At 50.3% G+C, this 15,274-nt stretch overlaps 3 protein-coding genes across 4 annotated transcripts; 1 reads left to right on the top strand and 2 right to left on the bottom strand.

Moving 5' to 3' along the window:
• Positions 1 to 1,292: 1,292 nt before the first annotated feature.
• On the bottom strand, positions 1,293 to 6,640 carry timp2a (TIMP metallopeptidase inhibitor 2a). 2 transcript variants are annotated; one of them, XM_057046391.1, is made up of 6 exons: positions 6,267 to 6,640; positions 4,237 to 4,337; positions 4,048 to 4,156; positions 3,250 to 3,374; positions 2,835 to 3,068; positions 1,293 to 2,236 (listed from the first exon to the last, which is right to left on the bottom strand). In XM_057046391.1, the coding sequence occupies exons 1-5, from the start codon at positions 6,394 to 6,396 to the stop codon at positions 2,871 to 2,873; spliced, it is 663 nt and encodes a 220-aa protein (XP_056902371.1). In that variant the 5' UTR covers positions 6,397 to 6,640; the 3' UTR covers positions 1,293 to 2,236; positions 2,835 to 2,870. The 2 variants fall into 2 exon arrangements, with proteins under 2 accessions (XP_056902371.1, XP_056902361.1); XM_057046381.1 differs by having other exon boundaries at positions 1,293 to 3,068; positions 6,267 to 6,639.
• A 571-nt stretch (positions 6,641 to 7,211) lies between these two features.
• sfxn2 (sideroflexin 2) lies at positions 7,212 to 12,138 on the bottom strand. The gene is made up of 12 exons (XM_057046238.1): positions 11,949 to 12,138; positions 10,262 to 10,480; positions 9,841 to 10,011; positions 9,674 to 9,772; positions 9,522 to 9,597; positions 9,291 to 9,376; positions 8,688 to 8,748; positions 8,538 to 8,604; positions 8,413 to 8,462; positions 8,288 to 8,337; positions 8,162 to 8,209; positions 7,212 to 7,799 (listed from the first exon to the last, which is right to left on the bottom strand). Exons 2-12 carry the CDS (start codon positions 10,414 to 10,416, stop codon positions 7,700 to 7,702), a joined length of 963 nt encoding a protein of 320 aa, XP_056902218.1. The 5' UTR covers positions 10,417 to 10,480; positions 11,949 to 12,138; the 3' UTR covers positions 7,212 to 7,699.
• Positions 12,139 to 12,257: 119 nt separating this feature from the next.
• Positions 12,258 to 14,950, top strand: arl3b (ADP ribosylation factor like GTPase 3b). Its single transcript, XM_057046429.1, has 6 exons — positions 12,258 to 12,549; positions 13,030 to 13,173; positions 13,546 to 13,662; positions 13,740 to 13,790; positions 13,902 to 14,087; positions 14,168 to 14,950. The coding sequence occupies exons 1-6, from the start codon at positions 12,547 to 12,549 to the stop codon at positions 14,213 to 14,215; spliced, it is 549 nt and encodes a 182-aa protein (XP_056902409.1). The 5' UTR covers positions 12,258 to 12,546; the 3' UTR covers positions 14,216 to 14,950.
• The last annotated feature ends 324 nt before the right edge of the window (positions 14,951 to 15,274 follow it).

Below are 15,274 nucleotides of genomic sequence, written 5' to 3'. Positions count from 1 at the left end.
TACTGAAGAAAGACGAAGCTGTTTTGACCATGAAACAGAAGCTTGGACAGTTTCTGCCACAAACTGGAGCCACTTTTAAAGAAAAAGCTTATTTGCCTCAGCTCAACGGCACAAAATATTGTAGCTCAACTGTAAAATTTAAATTTAAGAAAACCCCGATAAATTGCAAGTTTGTAAAGTGAAAACAGTTTAAAACTATTCAGTTATTTTGTTATTATTCTGTTATGAACATTAGCTGAGCGGTTTAAAAATAAAATGCGAGTAGAACCACAGATTTACCCCGTGGCCACTGGGGGGCGCTGCAAACACATATAACAGACAGGCGGGCAGACAATTAATTTGTACTGATGGTGAATAAACTGGGCTGCACAACTGGGTTGGTCGAACCAGCTGTGTGTCCTGAAGACAGCAGGTCCGGAGCGTGGTCCCGTCTCTCAGGGGGACGATCACCCGCCTGGTTCTACTGAGGACAGGCTGAGCAGAACCACCCTCTCTGGGCTGCGGATGAGCATTTCTCACATATTTTCCTGGTGGAGTCAATCAGCACGCGTATGAGACGGATCTGCTCTCTTGTCCTCTTGTCCACCACCCTGCACGTGTCATCTGGCTCCTGTTCATAACAGCACGTATTTGTTGGTCCAGTTTGGCTCCTTTATTTTACATTTGTAACATCCTCTGAACTTATTGAATGCAACACCTTGGAACATAAATAGACGTGACCTGATTGGAGGCGTGTTAGCCCTCGTGTCACCCCTGTGGGCCCCCCCCCCCTCCAGGGGGGCCCCCCCTCTGCTGTGTTTGGAGAGGACAAATTTACCACCTTTAACATCAGAGGCCAAGTATCCATTTATCTGGATTATTGTAAATATACATCCTCTTTGTATATTCCAAATCCTGTTCTATTTGATTTTATCTTATTTTTCTCTGAGTGCTCTTGCTGCTGTTGTTGCACTGTAAATTTCCCCGTGTGGGACAATAAAGGACCTGAATCTGAATCTAAACCTGTAAATGCTCATTTCCTTACTTAAACACTGAGCCTCTGCAGAAACGTCCATTTCGTTGCAGCGTCTCAGGACATGAAGACGCAAGCTTCTTTGGAAGCATCGCTGGATGCTTCTGCTCTGTTGGCAGAAATGTAACGTCCTATTTTGAGGGAGACTAGTTGTAATTTACCATTATTATCATAGTGAGAAACTAGCGAGGACCTAGCAGAACACCTGTGGCTGCAGATGTGATGTTGATGTCGCCTGTTTGTCCAAAGCTCTGCTGAAATAACTCACACGAGTCTCGTCTTTCAAACCTGGGTTTTTATTTCTGATAATACTGAATATTTGTCCTTTGCCAGGACTTACACGAAGCATCAAACACATGCACGGTGCTCTTATTCACACAAACGGCCCCCTCACCCACCAAAGAGGCTCCCATGGCCCCCACTCTCGCCCTTCTCCAGTCCCCACTGAGCTCAGTCCAAACACACACAAAAATCATGACAGGTCGAAGAGTAACACTAAAAAACACGGCAAGGTGATGCGGAATGAAAGCGTCTAGTTTTAAGCCAGGCCTCCGACGCCCATCTGTCCTGTAAACCTCTGACACCTGTGGAACTGTCATACTGGGAGGGCCAGAAAGGTCAAAGCAAGGTTAAACAGGTCGTGGAAACACACTGGCAACTCATGAGGCTGCTGCTGGCCACACCCAGACAAATTCACATAAAAAAATAACACCCCAGAAGCTCCGTCGTTCCCTTTTACAATCAGCAAAAACGTCTCCTGAACTCGCCGCCACTTTTGTTCCGTCACCGCAAAATCTGAGCTCTTAAAAAGTGTCTGACACGCCTCACCTAAAGCCCCTGGGCCTGGGGGGCCTGGGGGGGCTGGGGCAGCTTGACACATCCTCACTAAGTGCAAGGCTAGTTCTACTGCAGTCAATAATGAGCATCAATCAACAACAAGGTATATGCAGCGGTACTGTACAGCTACACCCCCCGCAGGGAGGGGGGGGGGGCGGCGAGACGAGGACGGGGGACAAATTTAGGACATTTTGGATGCGTTTCACGCTCGGGAGCAGGTTCCGAATTGGAGCGTTTGAGGTTTTACGCAGCATAGACTGGTCCAGCGAGGCTCCATGCTGGGGTGAGCCGTGACCTGATGACCTTCAGCACCACGTCTCCACGCTCTCTAAAGGGGAAGTTCAGCACGACTCAGGCAGGAACCAACCATCCGGACACGGAGACGCGCTGAGGAAACAAAGGCAACTTGGAATTTTGACTGAAAAGAGGTAATAAAGGGAGAAATCTGGGCCGTGGAAGAGCAGCCCGGCTCCTCTGGTGGTGCCCTCCTGACGCCAGCCTCAGGAGGGGGGGGCGTCATCACTCGACCAGTCTATGTGTCACCCTGCTAGCTTTGATCTTCACAGACGCTGCGTCTGACAGCAGAAGCTGGGCTCGGTGTTGCCGGCCCGTTTCTAAGGCCCCATCTTACACTGGGGTGGTGCCGAGGTCCGACTGGGAGCAAATCCACCGCTCACATCTGCACAGCCAATCTGTGGGTTCGGACGCCTACGAGGTCTCTTCCAGATGCTTTTGACTTTTTTGAGCAGGGGTTAATTTAGCAAATGGACCCCCCCCTCTCCCCCCCCCCCCCCGATAAACATTGCAAAGCGGAAACCTGCAGCAGATGTGAGAATTCAGCGTCACGTGGACCCCGGGTGTAAGAGAGGGCCCTAAAAATGGAGGTTAAGGGCTGTTTTCTCACCAGAATTTAAGTCACAATAAGGTTGCCTTTTGAATTATTCATTAATTAATATCACCCAAAAAATGTCAAATCTTAACGGACTCCTGCTGTGCAGCAGGATGCCGGGGCGCCGTGTGATTAGGGTTCCTCGCCGTCCAAGAACTCCTTCTTAGGCGAGGAGACGCCGCGGTACCAGGAGCAGGAGTTGTCCGCCCTCTTGATGCAGGCGTAATGGTTGGCCTGGCGACCGTGCACCAGCTTCTCAATCATCAGGTCTGTCCACAGACACTCTTCTGGGGCGGAGATCTCGCAGGGCAAAGACGGGCAGCGCACGATCTGGAGGAACACACACAGGTCTCCTTTAGGAGAGCGGTTCCTCTTTTGTTGTGACAGCTGTTGTTGTGGCTCTCAGATGTTCTATTATGTCTGCTGCAAACTGCAGGAGGTGAAACCTTGGGGTAAACACAGCACACACACACACACACACACACACACACACACACACCAGCGTTCCCACCTTGCACTCACAGCCCATCTGGTAGCGCTGACTAAGCCCCTTTTTCTGGGTGTTGCTCAGGGAGTCCCAGGGCATAATGTAGTCACACAGGGTCACGTGCATGCGCCCGCTGGCCTCCTCCTTGCCTGGAAAAGAAGAGGACGGGATAAAGTCTTCAGCCTGAAGGAGAAACTCAGACATAACGAGGTGACGCGTGTCTATAAAACACAAAAACACAGATTTCCTGATGCATCCACAGGCAGAGGTCACATTCATTTCTCCAGTTTTCTGGATTTGCTGCAGACTCCCGGCGGCTAAACTCCCTCTGAACCGGGGCAAAGCCATTGAAAAAGATGCCCCAGGTGGCAGAAAGCTGGCGGCCTTTCACCGCTCGGCGCCGACATGTCGAGAGAAAGAGGGAGGAAGGGCAGACTTCAGCACTTCCTGCTCTGGGTATCAGGGTGCACGTTGGCGGGTGCATCCGTCTGTGATGTGACACCAGAGTCGGGGTGACGCCATCGCCCCTTTCATCACAGCCAGGCTTTAAATGGGGAAGCACCGTTACTTCGGAATCGTTTCAAGCGTGTCTCAACCTTCCCCGCAGGAATGGCGTAACGGGTGTGTTTGTCAGGTTGTGTCGACAGGTTCTGTGTGTGTTGAGGTCAAAGTGTCCCAACGGCCTTCGCAACAGAGTCAGACGTTCTGGTTTCATGGTCAGGGAGGAGCTACGCAGCAGGAACATGGCAGGGGAACAAGGAACAAGGGCTTCTCACGGCTCATTACGGGTTCTAGTTCTGAAGAACCTCGTCCGATCTGTACCTGAAATCAGGTACTCCTTCTTGCCACTGGCGTCCAGGGTGACGCCACAGACGGCGGACACGGGAGCGGTTAGGACAGCCTCGATGTCCTGTTTAGGACCCTTGAACATCTGGAGCAAAGACAGGCCAGAAAAGTCTGAATCAGCTAGTTGAACTAGAAAAGTGGCGTGTTTTTGTGGTCAGAGCTCACCTTGATCTGCTTGACATCATATTGGATCCGTTTGATGGGGTTCCCGTAGATATCGTTCCCAGAATTGACCTCCTTCTCTCCCACCACTTTTGCTCGGATCACTGCAAACCAGGCAGAGGTTAAGGTTTATGGTTAAGGTTTGAACACGTAATCCATGCTGCGATGGCGAGGAGACGATTAAAAGGTGATTAAAATGGAAACATTGAGCTAAAAAAGTCAACAAATGACTCACTTCCTGTCAGAATAGCTTCTGAACAACTGACACATGCGTTCCTGTTTCAGACACGAGCAAACGCTGCGGCACAACCCCAGCGAGCATCTGATCAAACCAGCGGCCCGGCCCGGTTCTTCTGGACCGCCGGCTCGGACGCACGGCCGCCAGAACAGCCTGCAGAGACTCACCGGATGTGAGGCGCCGCAGCACCGCCATCGATTCCCTCTGCCAGTAATTAACCAGTCAAAGGTCGGCAGCTAATTTGCTTTTTGATTCATTAATTGTGTCTTTATTGGTGCAAATATACGACAGCAGCGCACACACACACACACACACACACACACACACACACACACACACACACACACACCAGGACTAACGAGCAGAGAACAGGCAGCAGGACGCAGGCCTCAGACAAGGTCACCTGACTGTTAGAGGTCAAATGTCCCCATGATGGTGGAGCGTCCAACAGACACACACTCTTCTACTCTCATCCGTCCCCACCACATCGCCCCCCCCCCCCCCGTTGACTCCACCTCGTGACCACGACCCTCCTGATGTGGTCTGCTCAGCTCAGACACATGTGGGCACAGGCCAGGGTCACCTGGGGGAGCACGCCGGGGTCAGGGATCACACGGGTCCCACAGCACAGCCCCGATGCTGGCGGAAACACTGGGACGTCTGCTTGTTTACACTCCCAATGTGTGTGTGTTCACGTGCGCTCGGCAGGGTGACTCGGGCCTTCCACACCACGCACCACCGTGTGACTGGGAGGGTCTGTTTGGGAAGTTCCCCCTTTGTGGGCAGCAGATTTATACCAGGTGACACAGAGTCTGGAGCGTCTACACGTGCACGAACGACGAGCCTCCGTTTGACAAAGGAGACGTTGTTCTTGTCGTCCACGTCCATCATGAACAGTCAGACAAGCGTCTCTATTCTTATTTGCTGAACTCAGATCCAGCCAGAGCGGTGACGTGCACAGTTCTTGCTGTTTCTGGTCTGCGTGGCCTTCAGCCCGCCTCATCCTTCCTCAGCGGTCAACAGCTATATTAACTCATCGCCCTTTAAAAACACCAGCGCGCCAACGCAAACACGCCTCTGCTGCGACACAATTAGTCGAAGAGCTTCAGTTCCTGAGTCACACCTGAGATGACAGACGAGCACGCTGTGGTGCCAGTGGAACAGCTGTCCAGATGCTGCCCAGTGTGTGAGGGACCACCAGGCATGGCCACACCACAGCTGTGTGTATCCCTGCATTACACCGGAGCAAAACTTGGGAAAACCCCAGCAGCATTCCTGTAATTCCTCCCAGCACCACCACTCCCCGAAGAAACGGGGCAGGAATGGAAATAAGAAAGGAGAGGAAAACTGGGGGTGCGACGGTTTGCGTGGCCGAGGACACTGGGACACTTCGTCCACCTCTTGTCCTCCTCCGTCCTCCGTCCTCCTGCTGTCCTGTGCCACGTTGCCCACTGCTGAGGGTGAAGCCTGGTAAACAAACACAGCAGAACCCGGAGCTGATGCTCAGGGGCCACTCCTCTCTCCCTCCCGTGCGTCACACCGACAGGGCTCCTACACCCTGAGCTACATCAGCTTCATCATGGCTCGACTAATAGTGACAATAGGTGTGTGTCGGCCACCGCAGCAGTCGGCCCATGGCCTTGAGGAGCAGCCGCACCACCAGCCAGGGGGCAGGGGCCGAGGGAGAGCTGCAGGCTCCCGCCAGATGTGCAGCTGCAGCTGCAGCGCGGCTAAACATCATCAACAACAACAACAACAACGACGACGACGACGACGACGGTGCTGCTGTACTCACCTACATCGGCGTTGCAGAACGCCTGTTGCGGGTGTACCGGAGCGCAGCTGCACGCCTCCGTCAGCTCCTCTGTCCGCCACAGGACCAGCAGCACAAGCGTGCAAAAGATGCCGTGGACGGAAAACGGCATTTTCACAACCCCCGACGTGACTCTTCCCGTTTGATCGTTAGTGGCGCAGATGCGGTGTCGTCGGGCTCCAGCGGGCGACCGCAACGTCGCTCTCGGCTTCTCCGCGTCTCTACGGCAGCAGGCGGCTTCCACGCGTGATCGTCAGCCCTGTCTGTCCGAATATCGACAGCTGTCTGTCTTTCTGGAATGTTTTCGTTACGGAGATCAAGGCGGTTTTATAAGACTGACGGCGCGGCTCCTCCCCCTCCGGTAGCGGCGGGGCCGACAGGGGGCGCTGTGGCCCCGCCTGGAACACCGCCGGAAGTCCCATTAGCACGTTATTAGCTGACTTTAGCCCTTTTAAAGTCTTTTCCGCGTATCATTTTAGTACAAATTGTTTTTGCTCTGAATTTACTCAGCCACAAAAATAAGTTGTACTCGATTATGTACAAAATATGTAAAAAAAACAACAAAAAACCGCCGTAATAACCAAGACGAACTCGGTACTTCAGGCCCGAGAAGTCCAAACTCACGTTAATTAGAATCTATTAATTAAATTCATGTCGCTTGAATTCAAAATAATCATAAAACGATTTAATTCTGAGTTTTCCTCGAGTCCCCATGAAACTAAAAAACCCCAACATTAAAATGCATAATTTCTTCATTATTGTCACATCACCTGCACTAAAGATTAAACACCAGGATGTGTTTCTTATTGTTGAATTAAACAAAATATGTATTATTTTATACATTTATCAGGCAGACTTTCACTTGAATTTATTTCAACTGGAACCAGTTGATCTTTTGCACACAAAAAAAGACAAATTAGAAGAATAGCAAAGGAAAGAAATATTGGATTTATTCCACATAGCACGGATGGTAGTACAGGTTTAAGTTTGTACACGCCGTGATTGAGCTGGCAACCCTTCCAGATAAATAATGCCACGGTTCTGGCAGAAGAGGGCAGCGCCCCCCAGCTCTGCTTCACAGTGAGCCACAGCTAAACTGGGAACATGCTTCCACCTTGGTAGTTGGCCCTGTCGCTTCGGTTAAGGCACAGGTCACAAAAGGCTTTGGAAGAGCGTTCTAACGCCACAGAATCATCACCTTTAATCTGCTAAAGTAATGCACTGCTCTGTTCCTGAGGCAAAAGAATCTGGCTGTCAGCAGGAGCACGACTGCTCCAATTGGATTTAAACACCAAAAAGAAAAGGGGGAGTTCCACCATTACACACTAATGGGAAGAGGAGAAATTTAGAGTAATAAGAGAAAAGCAGGAGCTCGATGGTGTGTGTTGAGCAGATAACTCTGGTCCATCCCATCATCACAGGCCCTTGTTGAAGTACACCAGCTGAACGGCGTCTCCATACTTGGACTGGATGGAGTCTCTCAGCTCAGGCTCCAGCTTGGACACAGCTATGGAGCTGTAAAGGACAGAAAAGAGGTGAGAATTCACCGCCTGATGAAGCCAGCGAAGGCCGCTTCGTTTGTGTCTGCAGACTAGGAAACGCTGCCGATAATAAGGAGAGAGTTCATCTCCCATCCACCCCAGGAACACCTCCAGGAGGTGACCTGGGAGATAATTCAAGGTTCCCAGTAAGATATCCGGTGATCCAGGACCAGGTGAGCAGATTTAGAGGGAAAAGAAGGAATTTCAAGGATGTTTAGAAACACTAAAAATTACATTTGAGTTTCAAGTAACAACAGTATTTCATGTGTGGGACACAAAGCACATATATGAGCGTTGACAGTGTGTTGCACAGATGAGAAAAGACCGTTACAGTACCATCTCTGTGGGAAGAGGGAGCAGGCAGCAGGCACCATGAAGATCAGGCTGTTAAAGAGGAGCAGAAGCATCTTTCACCACGCCGACAGACTTTTGAGAACGTTCGAAGCTTTGTGGTCTACTTACAACACTCCCACCATCATCACCTGGATCGGACCGTGGAGGAACGTGATTCTCTGTGGAAACACCAGCAGCTTGAGGGCAGAGCCACACTTTCACATCCTGGACTTACGTGACGCTGAAGGTCTCACCTGCATGAATTTGAATTTTTCCATTCGCTGCATGATGATGGGGAGGATGACTGACAGGAAAGGAGGGAAAAAGAGTCAAGAGAGGAAGAGGATCACCTGCGGAACGCCGTCTGATATTTACTCACTCATTCCCGGCGCGGCCATGGTGACCCTGGAGATGACCACCTGGGAGATGCCTTTAACTGCTGCTTTCTGTGGGACAGATACAGCAGAGAAGTCACTTTAAACACCTCTTAAATGCAGGCCGGTTTGGAAGTCTCGGCCGGGATTCTGACCGTAGAATGGCCCAGCTTGTTGCCGTTTTCATCCGTCACAGCGATGCCATTCAGAATTTCCCTGTAAAACAGAATCAGTGGGAAGCAAATATAAATCTGTAGGAAAGAAACGAATAAAAGATTAAAACGATCAGTAAGACACAAGTGACTAAAACATTTCACAACTCAAGGAAAAGTCCTAATTAGCAAAGACCAACAAAGACATATTATCTGTCATTTAAACCACAGTTTGTCCATATATGTGAAAGATTAATAACGTTTTCTGTGGTTTGCCATTAGAAAGAGCCAGTTCTGCACATGCTCCATCAGGAGGGTTGATCGAGTGGTTGAGATACTTTAGATGCTGATCCCGTCACCGACAAAAGCAGTGGGAATTTTCAGAAACTATTTTTAACTTTTCGACTGCAACGTCCAGACTGAAGTGTCTTCACCACCAAATGTTGTGTTTACCTGCTGCGCCTCAGTGGCTTAGCCGCTAAGCTCGATGCTATGCTAGGAAAGCACCGGGAGCTGTCGCTGCAACTCGTCACTTCAGACCCGCGCAATATGGCAAAACACCCGCCTCCACATTCACTCAGCAGCATCTCACACAGAAGCACTCACTGTTGCCTCATCATCGGAATGTTAACGCAGTTAGCTGCAGCCACAGCCACAAAAGGAACCCAGCGAGCGACCAGAGGAGGAGCTTTCTGCAAAAGATAGCAAAAGACAAGACGCCTTTTTAATGCACAGGTCAATGTTTGTAGTGGGGAGAGGAAAAGTGGTCTGTAGGAGCCAGTCAGAGGGAAACATGGGGCCAGCCCATCATCAGAGAGGGATGCTGAGGTTTTGCACCTTTGTGTAGAGGTTGAGTCCCACCGCTGTTGCCAACGCCGTGCTGGTGGCTGTGATATAGGCCACTCCTATTTGCCTGGGAGACGGGCAGATAAGTTGATGTGTTTAATCATCTACGCTGACATGAGCGCGAAACGACAGTTGTTCCTTACTTGGGGGTGATTGGGGAAGCGGCGTTCCGGTTGGTGTAGTTGACCAGCGCGTTGAAGGACTGATTCACCCACTGCCAGAACACCACAGCAGGAACTGTCCTGAAAACACAAGCGCTCCCATCAGCGCCTGAAAGCTCCCGCTCAACGCTGCGGGGTGTGATCAGGACCTGTAGAACTGCAGCATGAAGCCGGTGATGGCCATGCCTCCAGGGACCTGGAAGGACATGCGGCCGATGAGGTTCATGCGGTCTCCCGTGTCGGGGTGGAAGGCTGAGTCGTACAGCTTCTTGGCATAGTGGAGGTGCTCCTCTGTTGTTCCTGGGGGGGTGGACCCTGCCCTGCAGATCCACAGAACCCCTCAGACTCAACACTCCATGCACACGCGGATTCAGAATTCCACTGTCTCCTTTTCCAAAATTCTCAGCAGAAACAGCTGATTTGAAGTGAACTATCAAAAACCACTTTTCCCAGATCTGTAAAGCACCTGGTGGCCTCCAGCATCACTTTGGCATCAGGAGGAACCAGCGGTGGTGGAGGAGGAATCGATGGTGGAAAGAAGCCGTTCACGGAGGGAAAACCCTCCCTTACCTGCAGCTTTCTACCAAAGCTTTGGCTTCGTCCAGGCGTGCGTCAGGTAAGAGCGCCGTTCGAGGGTCTGTGATGTTAAAGAAGTGTTTTAGTCGTCCCATGAACGTCGTCTGATCCCATCTGGGCGCGTCGATGTCGAATGAGCTCAAAGCCATGGTGGTTTTCAGAAGGCAGCGCAGCTTTTAAGGCATAAACGGTTCCGGTGTGCAGGAGGTGATCCTGAGAAAAGAGATGAAAAATAAGAGAATGAGCTCAACTGCGGCCCGTCGAGAGGAGGCCCACGGTGATAAGAACCAGCCCAAACTGGTTTGTACCGGAGATCATTGGTATCATTAACGACTCTGGAGGGAAAGTCGCTCTAAGATCAGATGAACTGGAGGCGCTTCTGTCAGCCAACTTGTACCAAAGCAGCACTGAACAAACACTGAGAGCTAAAAATTTCCCAAGGGCCAAACTTCTTCTAGAAATCATTGACCACGTCTCAGTTTAAGGTTCCACAGGTGATCGTTTGGAGATGTGGTGTCAGCAGTATTAATTCCCAACCAGAGCATCAGAACCAGCTGAAGACAGATCAGCATCCTCAAGCCTCCAACTGAGCACGCTAGTAATATTAACACTCCCAGAGACGTGGATTTCTGCTTATATAACGGACAACGTGAGGTGGTTCCGCTAAAAAGGAAATGAAGGCTCAATCAGGCTGGAACTGGATCGTCTAATATTTGCTCAGAGAAGAGGCAAAGTCCTGCGGTACCTTCGGAGTAAGCCTGAAACATGCTGCAGAAGGGAATCCTGCTCTACAAACCAAAACATAGCTGGTAACATTAAAGAATATAAATTAGAAGGAAAGGATGGTTGAAGGGCATTTAAATATGCACTTTATCATTCAGAACTCAGATTATAGAGCGTATCAACTGTTGTAAAAAACAACAACAAGAGAAACACTTAGAAAATGTTTCCTTTAAGCTAAAAGCAACCATATTAGCTGGTTTTACCCACAATCCTCTGCACTGGTGCAAGACAGACAAGCGTAGTGTGTTAATGGTGACGTGCAGAATGTGTGCACAAGACTAAGAACTTTAAATGAAGAAAAGGTTTGTGATTTGGAACCGAGTAAAACAACACATCCACTGAGCTGTCCTGAACCTATATGAAATAAATACACACAACATTTAAACACTTTCATTCCTCTGATCAATGGGAGAGAATCTCATGCACTGCGTTGCAGGCTGTGTTTTGATGATATGTGACAGGTTCCTGATGGTGAAACGACAAAAGACTGACTCCCTTCGTGCACCATGAACAAATGTGTCCTGCAAAGGTGCAAAATGGAAGACATCAAAGAGGAGAAGCGGCATCAAAGCCAGGTCAAACAAGATCTACAGGCTAAACCACAACCAACATCTAAATACATCTGGATCACCACGTCACGTTCAAGAAGTGCACACGCAAATGGGGCCACAGAACGCACATATGAACGTGCACGAGCGTGTACGAGTCCCTCTGGCGAAGACATTTGATCAAAGTGAAGAAAGAGGCGATCAAAGCGAGACAAGACTGCGGACATGCCATTCTGAACCGGGGGTGATGCAACTCTTGACCCGAGCAACCGGCGCTCACCCCGGTTCTGCAAACTGTGCACGCGCACACACACACACACACGTATTATGAAAGAAGCGCAGGGGTTTACCTTTGATGCGCCCCGAATCCACCCACAATCGCCCCGAATCCACCCTGTCCCAGTTCCGACAGACCCGCCAGGTAGCCAACTGGCCCGTGCGGCAGCGCGAGGACGTGTGCACGTGGCACGGCGTCATCCAATGGCGAGTTGGGGCAGATCCCTGCGTGGAAACTTCCAAATACACCGAGAAGCACTAAAATAAAGTCTGACGAGTTCGCCTAATAGACACCGCAGCCAGAATGAAGGGAAGCCAATATGTTGGCCGGGTGTTCATGGCAGAATCTATATGGCTAATATTAAAGTTCTCTCTTATGCTAAATACGGAACACCATAACGATAGATAACGAGTAAAGTTCATCTTAGTGATGATTTAGGATGTGAATTGACGGATGGGTGTATTCGCGACTTTCGAGGGAAGTGAGGGACGGGACGGTGTACGGATTTTAGGTTTCTACATCAACCTTTTGGTTAGCCCCGAGCTAACTAGCCAACACCTCGGGTGGCCGCCATTTTGGGGGCTGTGGCCACGCCCCACGTACGTCCTGTGCGTCTGACGTCACTCTCCTTAGTAACCCTCCGCGGCGTCTCCAAGAGAGAAGGCAACAAGATGGTGAGTAGAATTTTCCACGCTAAATCGCGGTTAACTGTGAATATCAGGCTACATTTGTGGGGGATTTGCGTCAAGCAGCGTTCCTTAAACGCAGCCGAGGGATAAAGGAGCCACCCGAAGGCGTCCTGGCGAGAAAAGCGTCCGACTGCTGCCAAAGCTACCCTGTTGCTCAGGGGAGATTAGCCTAAAAGGCTAACCAGGGTTGGCTCTAATTTGCTCCTCAATTGGTCGTGAATTTAGAATTGAACGTGCACGACCACCCGGCTCATCGGGATCTAAATATCTAATCACGGGACGTGCTGTTTTTGGCTGCTTCTCCTGAGGAGAACTCGGTAAATGAAGTGCCACCACACGGCCTATAAGTGATGACTTCGGGTGGAGGCAAAGGAATCAATGTCTGCAACAGTGATCAGCTTCATCACTAGTTGTCTTGTCACCATCACTCGTGTCCTGAACTCCTCTTCTCCTGCCTTGTGACAGGGATTGCTTTCCATTCTGCGCAAACTAAAGAGCACACCAGACCAGGAGGTTCGGATTCTGCTGCTGGGTCTGGACAACGGAGGCAAGACCACCCTCCTGAAACATCTGGCCTCAGAGGACATCAGCCACATCACCCCCACACAGGTACCAGTCCCAGACCAGGGAGACGCCCCCATTCCCCAGTATCTCAGCATCTCCGGTCCTGTTTAGTGGCTCCTGGTTTGTGCTAACCAGAATACTGGCGTTCTAAATTAATATTGTGATGAGCCTAAACGTGTTATTCTGCTAGATTGTGAATAGGAGTCTTGAGACAGTAACTATAGAAACTGTCGCCTGTTATTGTGCACGAGGGAGAGGTGTTTAAAGCACATACAAGACGGGCTCCGAACCCAAACCCATCCTGTCCTCTGACTCGGTGCCATGACTGATTTGGACTCGTTGGGCTTCACTTTTAAACCGAGAAGTCAGATGTTTCTGTTATCTTAATAGCTAACTGCATTTTTGTCTTCATTCCAGGGATTTAACATCAAAAGTGTCCAGTCTCAGGGGTTTAAACTCAACGTTTGGGACATCGGAGGCCAGCGGAAGATCCGGCCCTACTGGAGAAATTACTTTGAAAACACAGATTTGCTGGTGAGTGACGGAGCAGAGTAATTATCAACCCTAAACCCGCTGGAGATGCTTAAAAGCACAACTTTCCTTTGTCTCAGATTTATGTCATCGACAGTGCCGACAGGAAGAGGTTTGAGGAAACGGGTCAGGTTCGTGTGGCGCCGGATGGCCGACCAGTCCGCGTTCATCCTCCCAACGCTCACGTTTGACCAGCGTTATCAGACGCCACCACAGTGTCCAGATGTTTGTGTGTCCTCCAGGAGCTGGCGGAGTTACTGGATGAGGAGAAGCTGAGCGGCGTTCCGGTGCTGATCTTTGCCAACAAGCAGGACCTGCTGACGGCCGCCCCGGCCTCCGAGATCGCCGAGGGTCTCAACCTGCACACCATCCGCGATCGCATATGGCAGATCCAGGCGTGCTCGGCCCTGTCCGGAGAGGGGATCCAGGTCGGCGTTTGGCTTTGATCTCGCGTTTGCTTTTATGTGCCCCGTTTTTCCTCATGTGACGCTTCCAATTTCACTTTCAGGAAGGGATAAATTGGTTGTGCAAGAACGTCAACTCCAAGAAAAAATAGCTTTGGAGTTTGATTCAGGAGGAGCAGCTGCCGCACACACACACACACCCACACACACACCCACACACACACACACTCTGCACCTTCCTGAGCCTTAGCACGGTGGGATCTGTGAATGTAAACACACCACTTTTTAGCGCCCTGCAGTTCCGTATCAATGAGGTTGAATCTCCACTAATCTAACGTTGGACGCCACATATGGAGGGTTTCCGAGGGACCCGTGGAAGCTTCAAGCAGCGCCGACCTCCGTCTGCCGACCTCAAACATCCCAGTCGGAGTGCTGCCCTCTTCCAGCCCCCGCTCAGCTCCCTCCCCACCATGGTTTTTATTAACTGTAAAGGCTTTTCCAGCTACGATCGTGTTTGAAGTGAGGTATATTTTTGTAATTGTCTTATTTATGGTAGAGAGGAAACTGCTCCTACACCTGGTTAGTGTGTGACGTCAAAAAACTGTCGGAAAAACTGACCAATACTTCCCAGACATTAAAAAATGTATTGTAATGTGTACTAAAAAAGGGGAACTACATTTTTGGATGAAATGTGTTGGTGTGTAACTCCACACGCGCTATAGAGCGTCTGTAGTCTATAATGTTTGCATATCAGAGATTTGCTGGCTGTTTTTTTAATGCAGGTACTGTACGTGGCGATGCGTTTGTTGGCGCTCTCGCAGGGATCCGCCTGTTTGAGCTGGAGTTACGGATCAGGAATAAAAAGAAAGGAAATACATGTCAAAGAACCCATCCGTGGAGTTTGTGATTCACCTGTTTCCTGCCGCTCGCAGCGTGGACGCGCTGCCGTGTCGGCCGTGACAGGTGGGCTCAGCTGTTCCCGACAGGAAGCGAGCACGTGTGAGCGTCTGCAGGAGACAGCCGACGCTCACACGTCAGAGTGACACGCAACACTGAGGAAGAACCTATTGATTCCTCCTCTTCTTCCTTAAAATCTACAGTTTGGAACATCTGTCCGCAGCAGCCTGGGAAGGGAAATGACCTAATTCTTCATGTGACTCTGGCTTCCCTCTGATTTCTCATTTTAATATGTGCTAGTGGGATTTAAAGTT

This window comes from Takifugu flavidus, chromosome 1, assembly GCF_003711565.1.
Source record: "Takifugu flavidus isolate HTHZ2018 chromosome 1, ASM371156v2, whole genome shotgun sequence".
NCBI classification, from domain to species: domain Eukaryota; kingdom Metazoa; phylum Chordata; class Actinopteri; order Tetraodontiformes; family Tetraodontidae; genus Takifugu; species Takifugu flavidus.
This window is presented reverse-complemented; position numbering and strand designations above follow the sequence as displayed.

What these genes read in the sequence shown, in the direction of transcription:
- arl3b (XM_057046429.1), top strand. An exon ending in TTGAAAACACAGATTTGCTG is followed by an intron (nt 13,663 to 13,739) that starts GTGAGTGACGGA and finishes CCTTTGTCTCAG; the next exon opens with ATTTATGTCATCGACAGTGC. An exon ending in TGTCCGGAGAGGGGATCCAG is followed by an intron (nt 14,088 to 14,167) that starts GTCGGCGTTTGG and finishes TTTCACTTTCAG; the next exon opens with GAAGGGATAAATTGGTTGTG.
- timp2a (XM_057046391.1), bottom strand. Translation starts at nt 6,396, where the DNA reads ATGCCGTTTTCCGTCCACGGCATCTTTTGCACGCTTGTGCTGCTGGTC. An exon ending in ATGATGTCAAGCAGATCAAG is followed by an intron (nt 4,157 to 4,236) that starts GTGAGCTCTGAC and finishes TCTTTGCTCCAG; the next exon opens with ATGTTCAAGGGTCCTAAACA. An exon ending in GAAGGAGTACCTGATTTCAG is followed by an intron (nt 3,375 to 4,047) that starts GTACAGATCGGA and finishes CTTCTTTTCCAG; the next exon opens with GCAAGGAGGAGGCCAGCGGG.
- sfxn2 (XM_057046238.1), bottom strand. Translation starts at nt 10,416, where the DNA reads ATGGCTTTGAGCTCATTCGACATCGACGCGCCCAGATGGGATCAGACG. An exon ending in TTCATGCTGCAGTTCTACAG is followed by an intron (nt 9,773 to 9,840) that starts GTCCTGATCACA and finishes TTGTGTTTTCAG; the next exon opens with GACAGTTCCTGCTGTGGTGT. An exon ending in ACAAGCTGGGCCATTCTACG is followed by an intron (nt 8,605 to 8,687) that starts GTCAGAATCCCG and finishes TCTGTCCCACAG; the next exon opens with AAAGCAGCAGTTAAAGGCAT.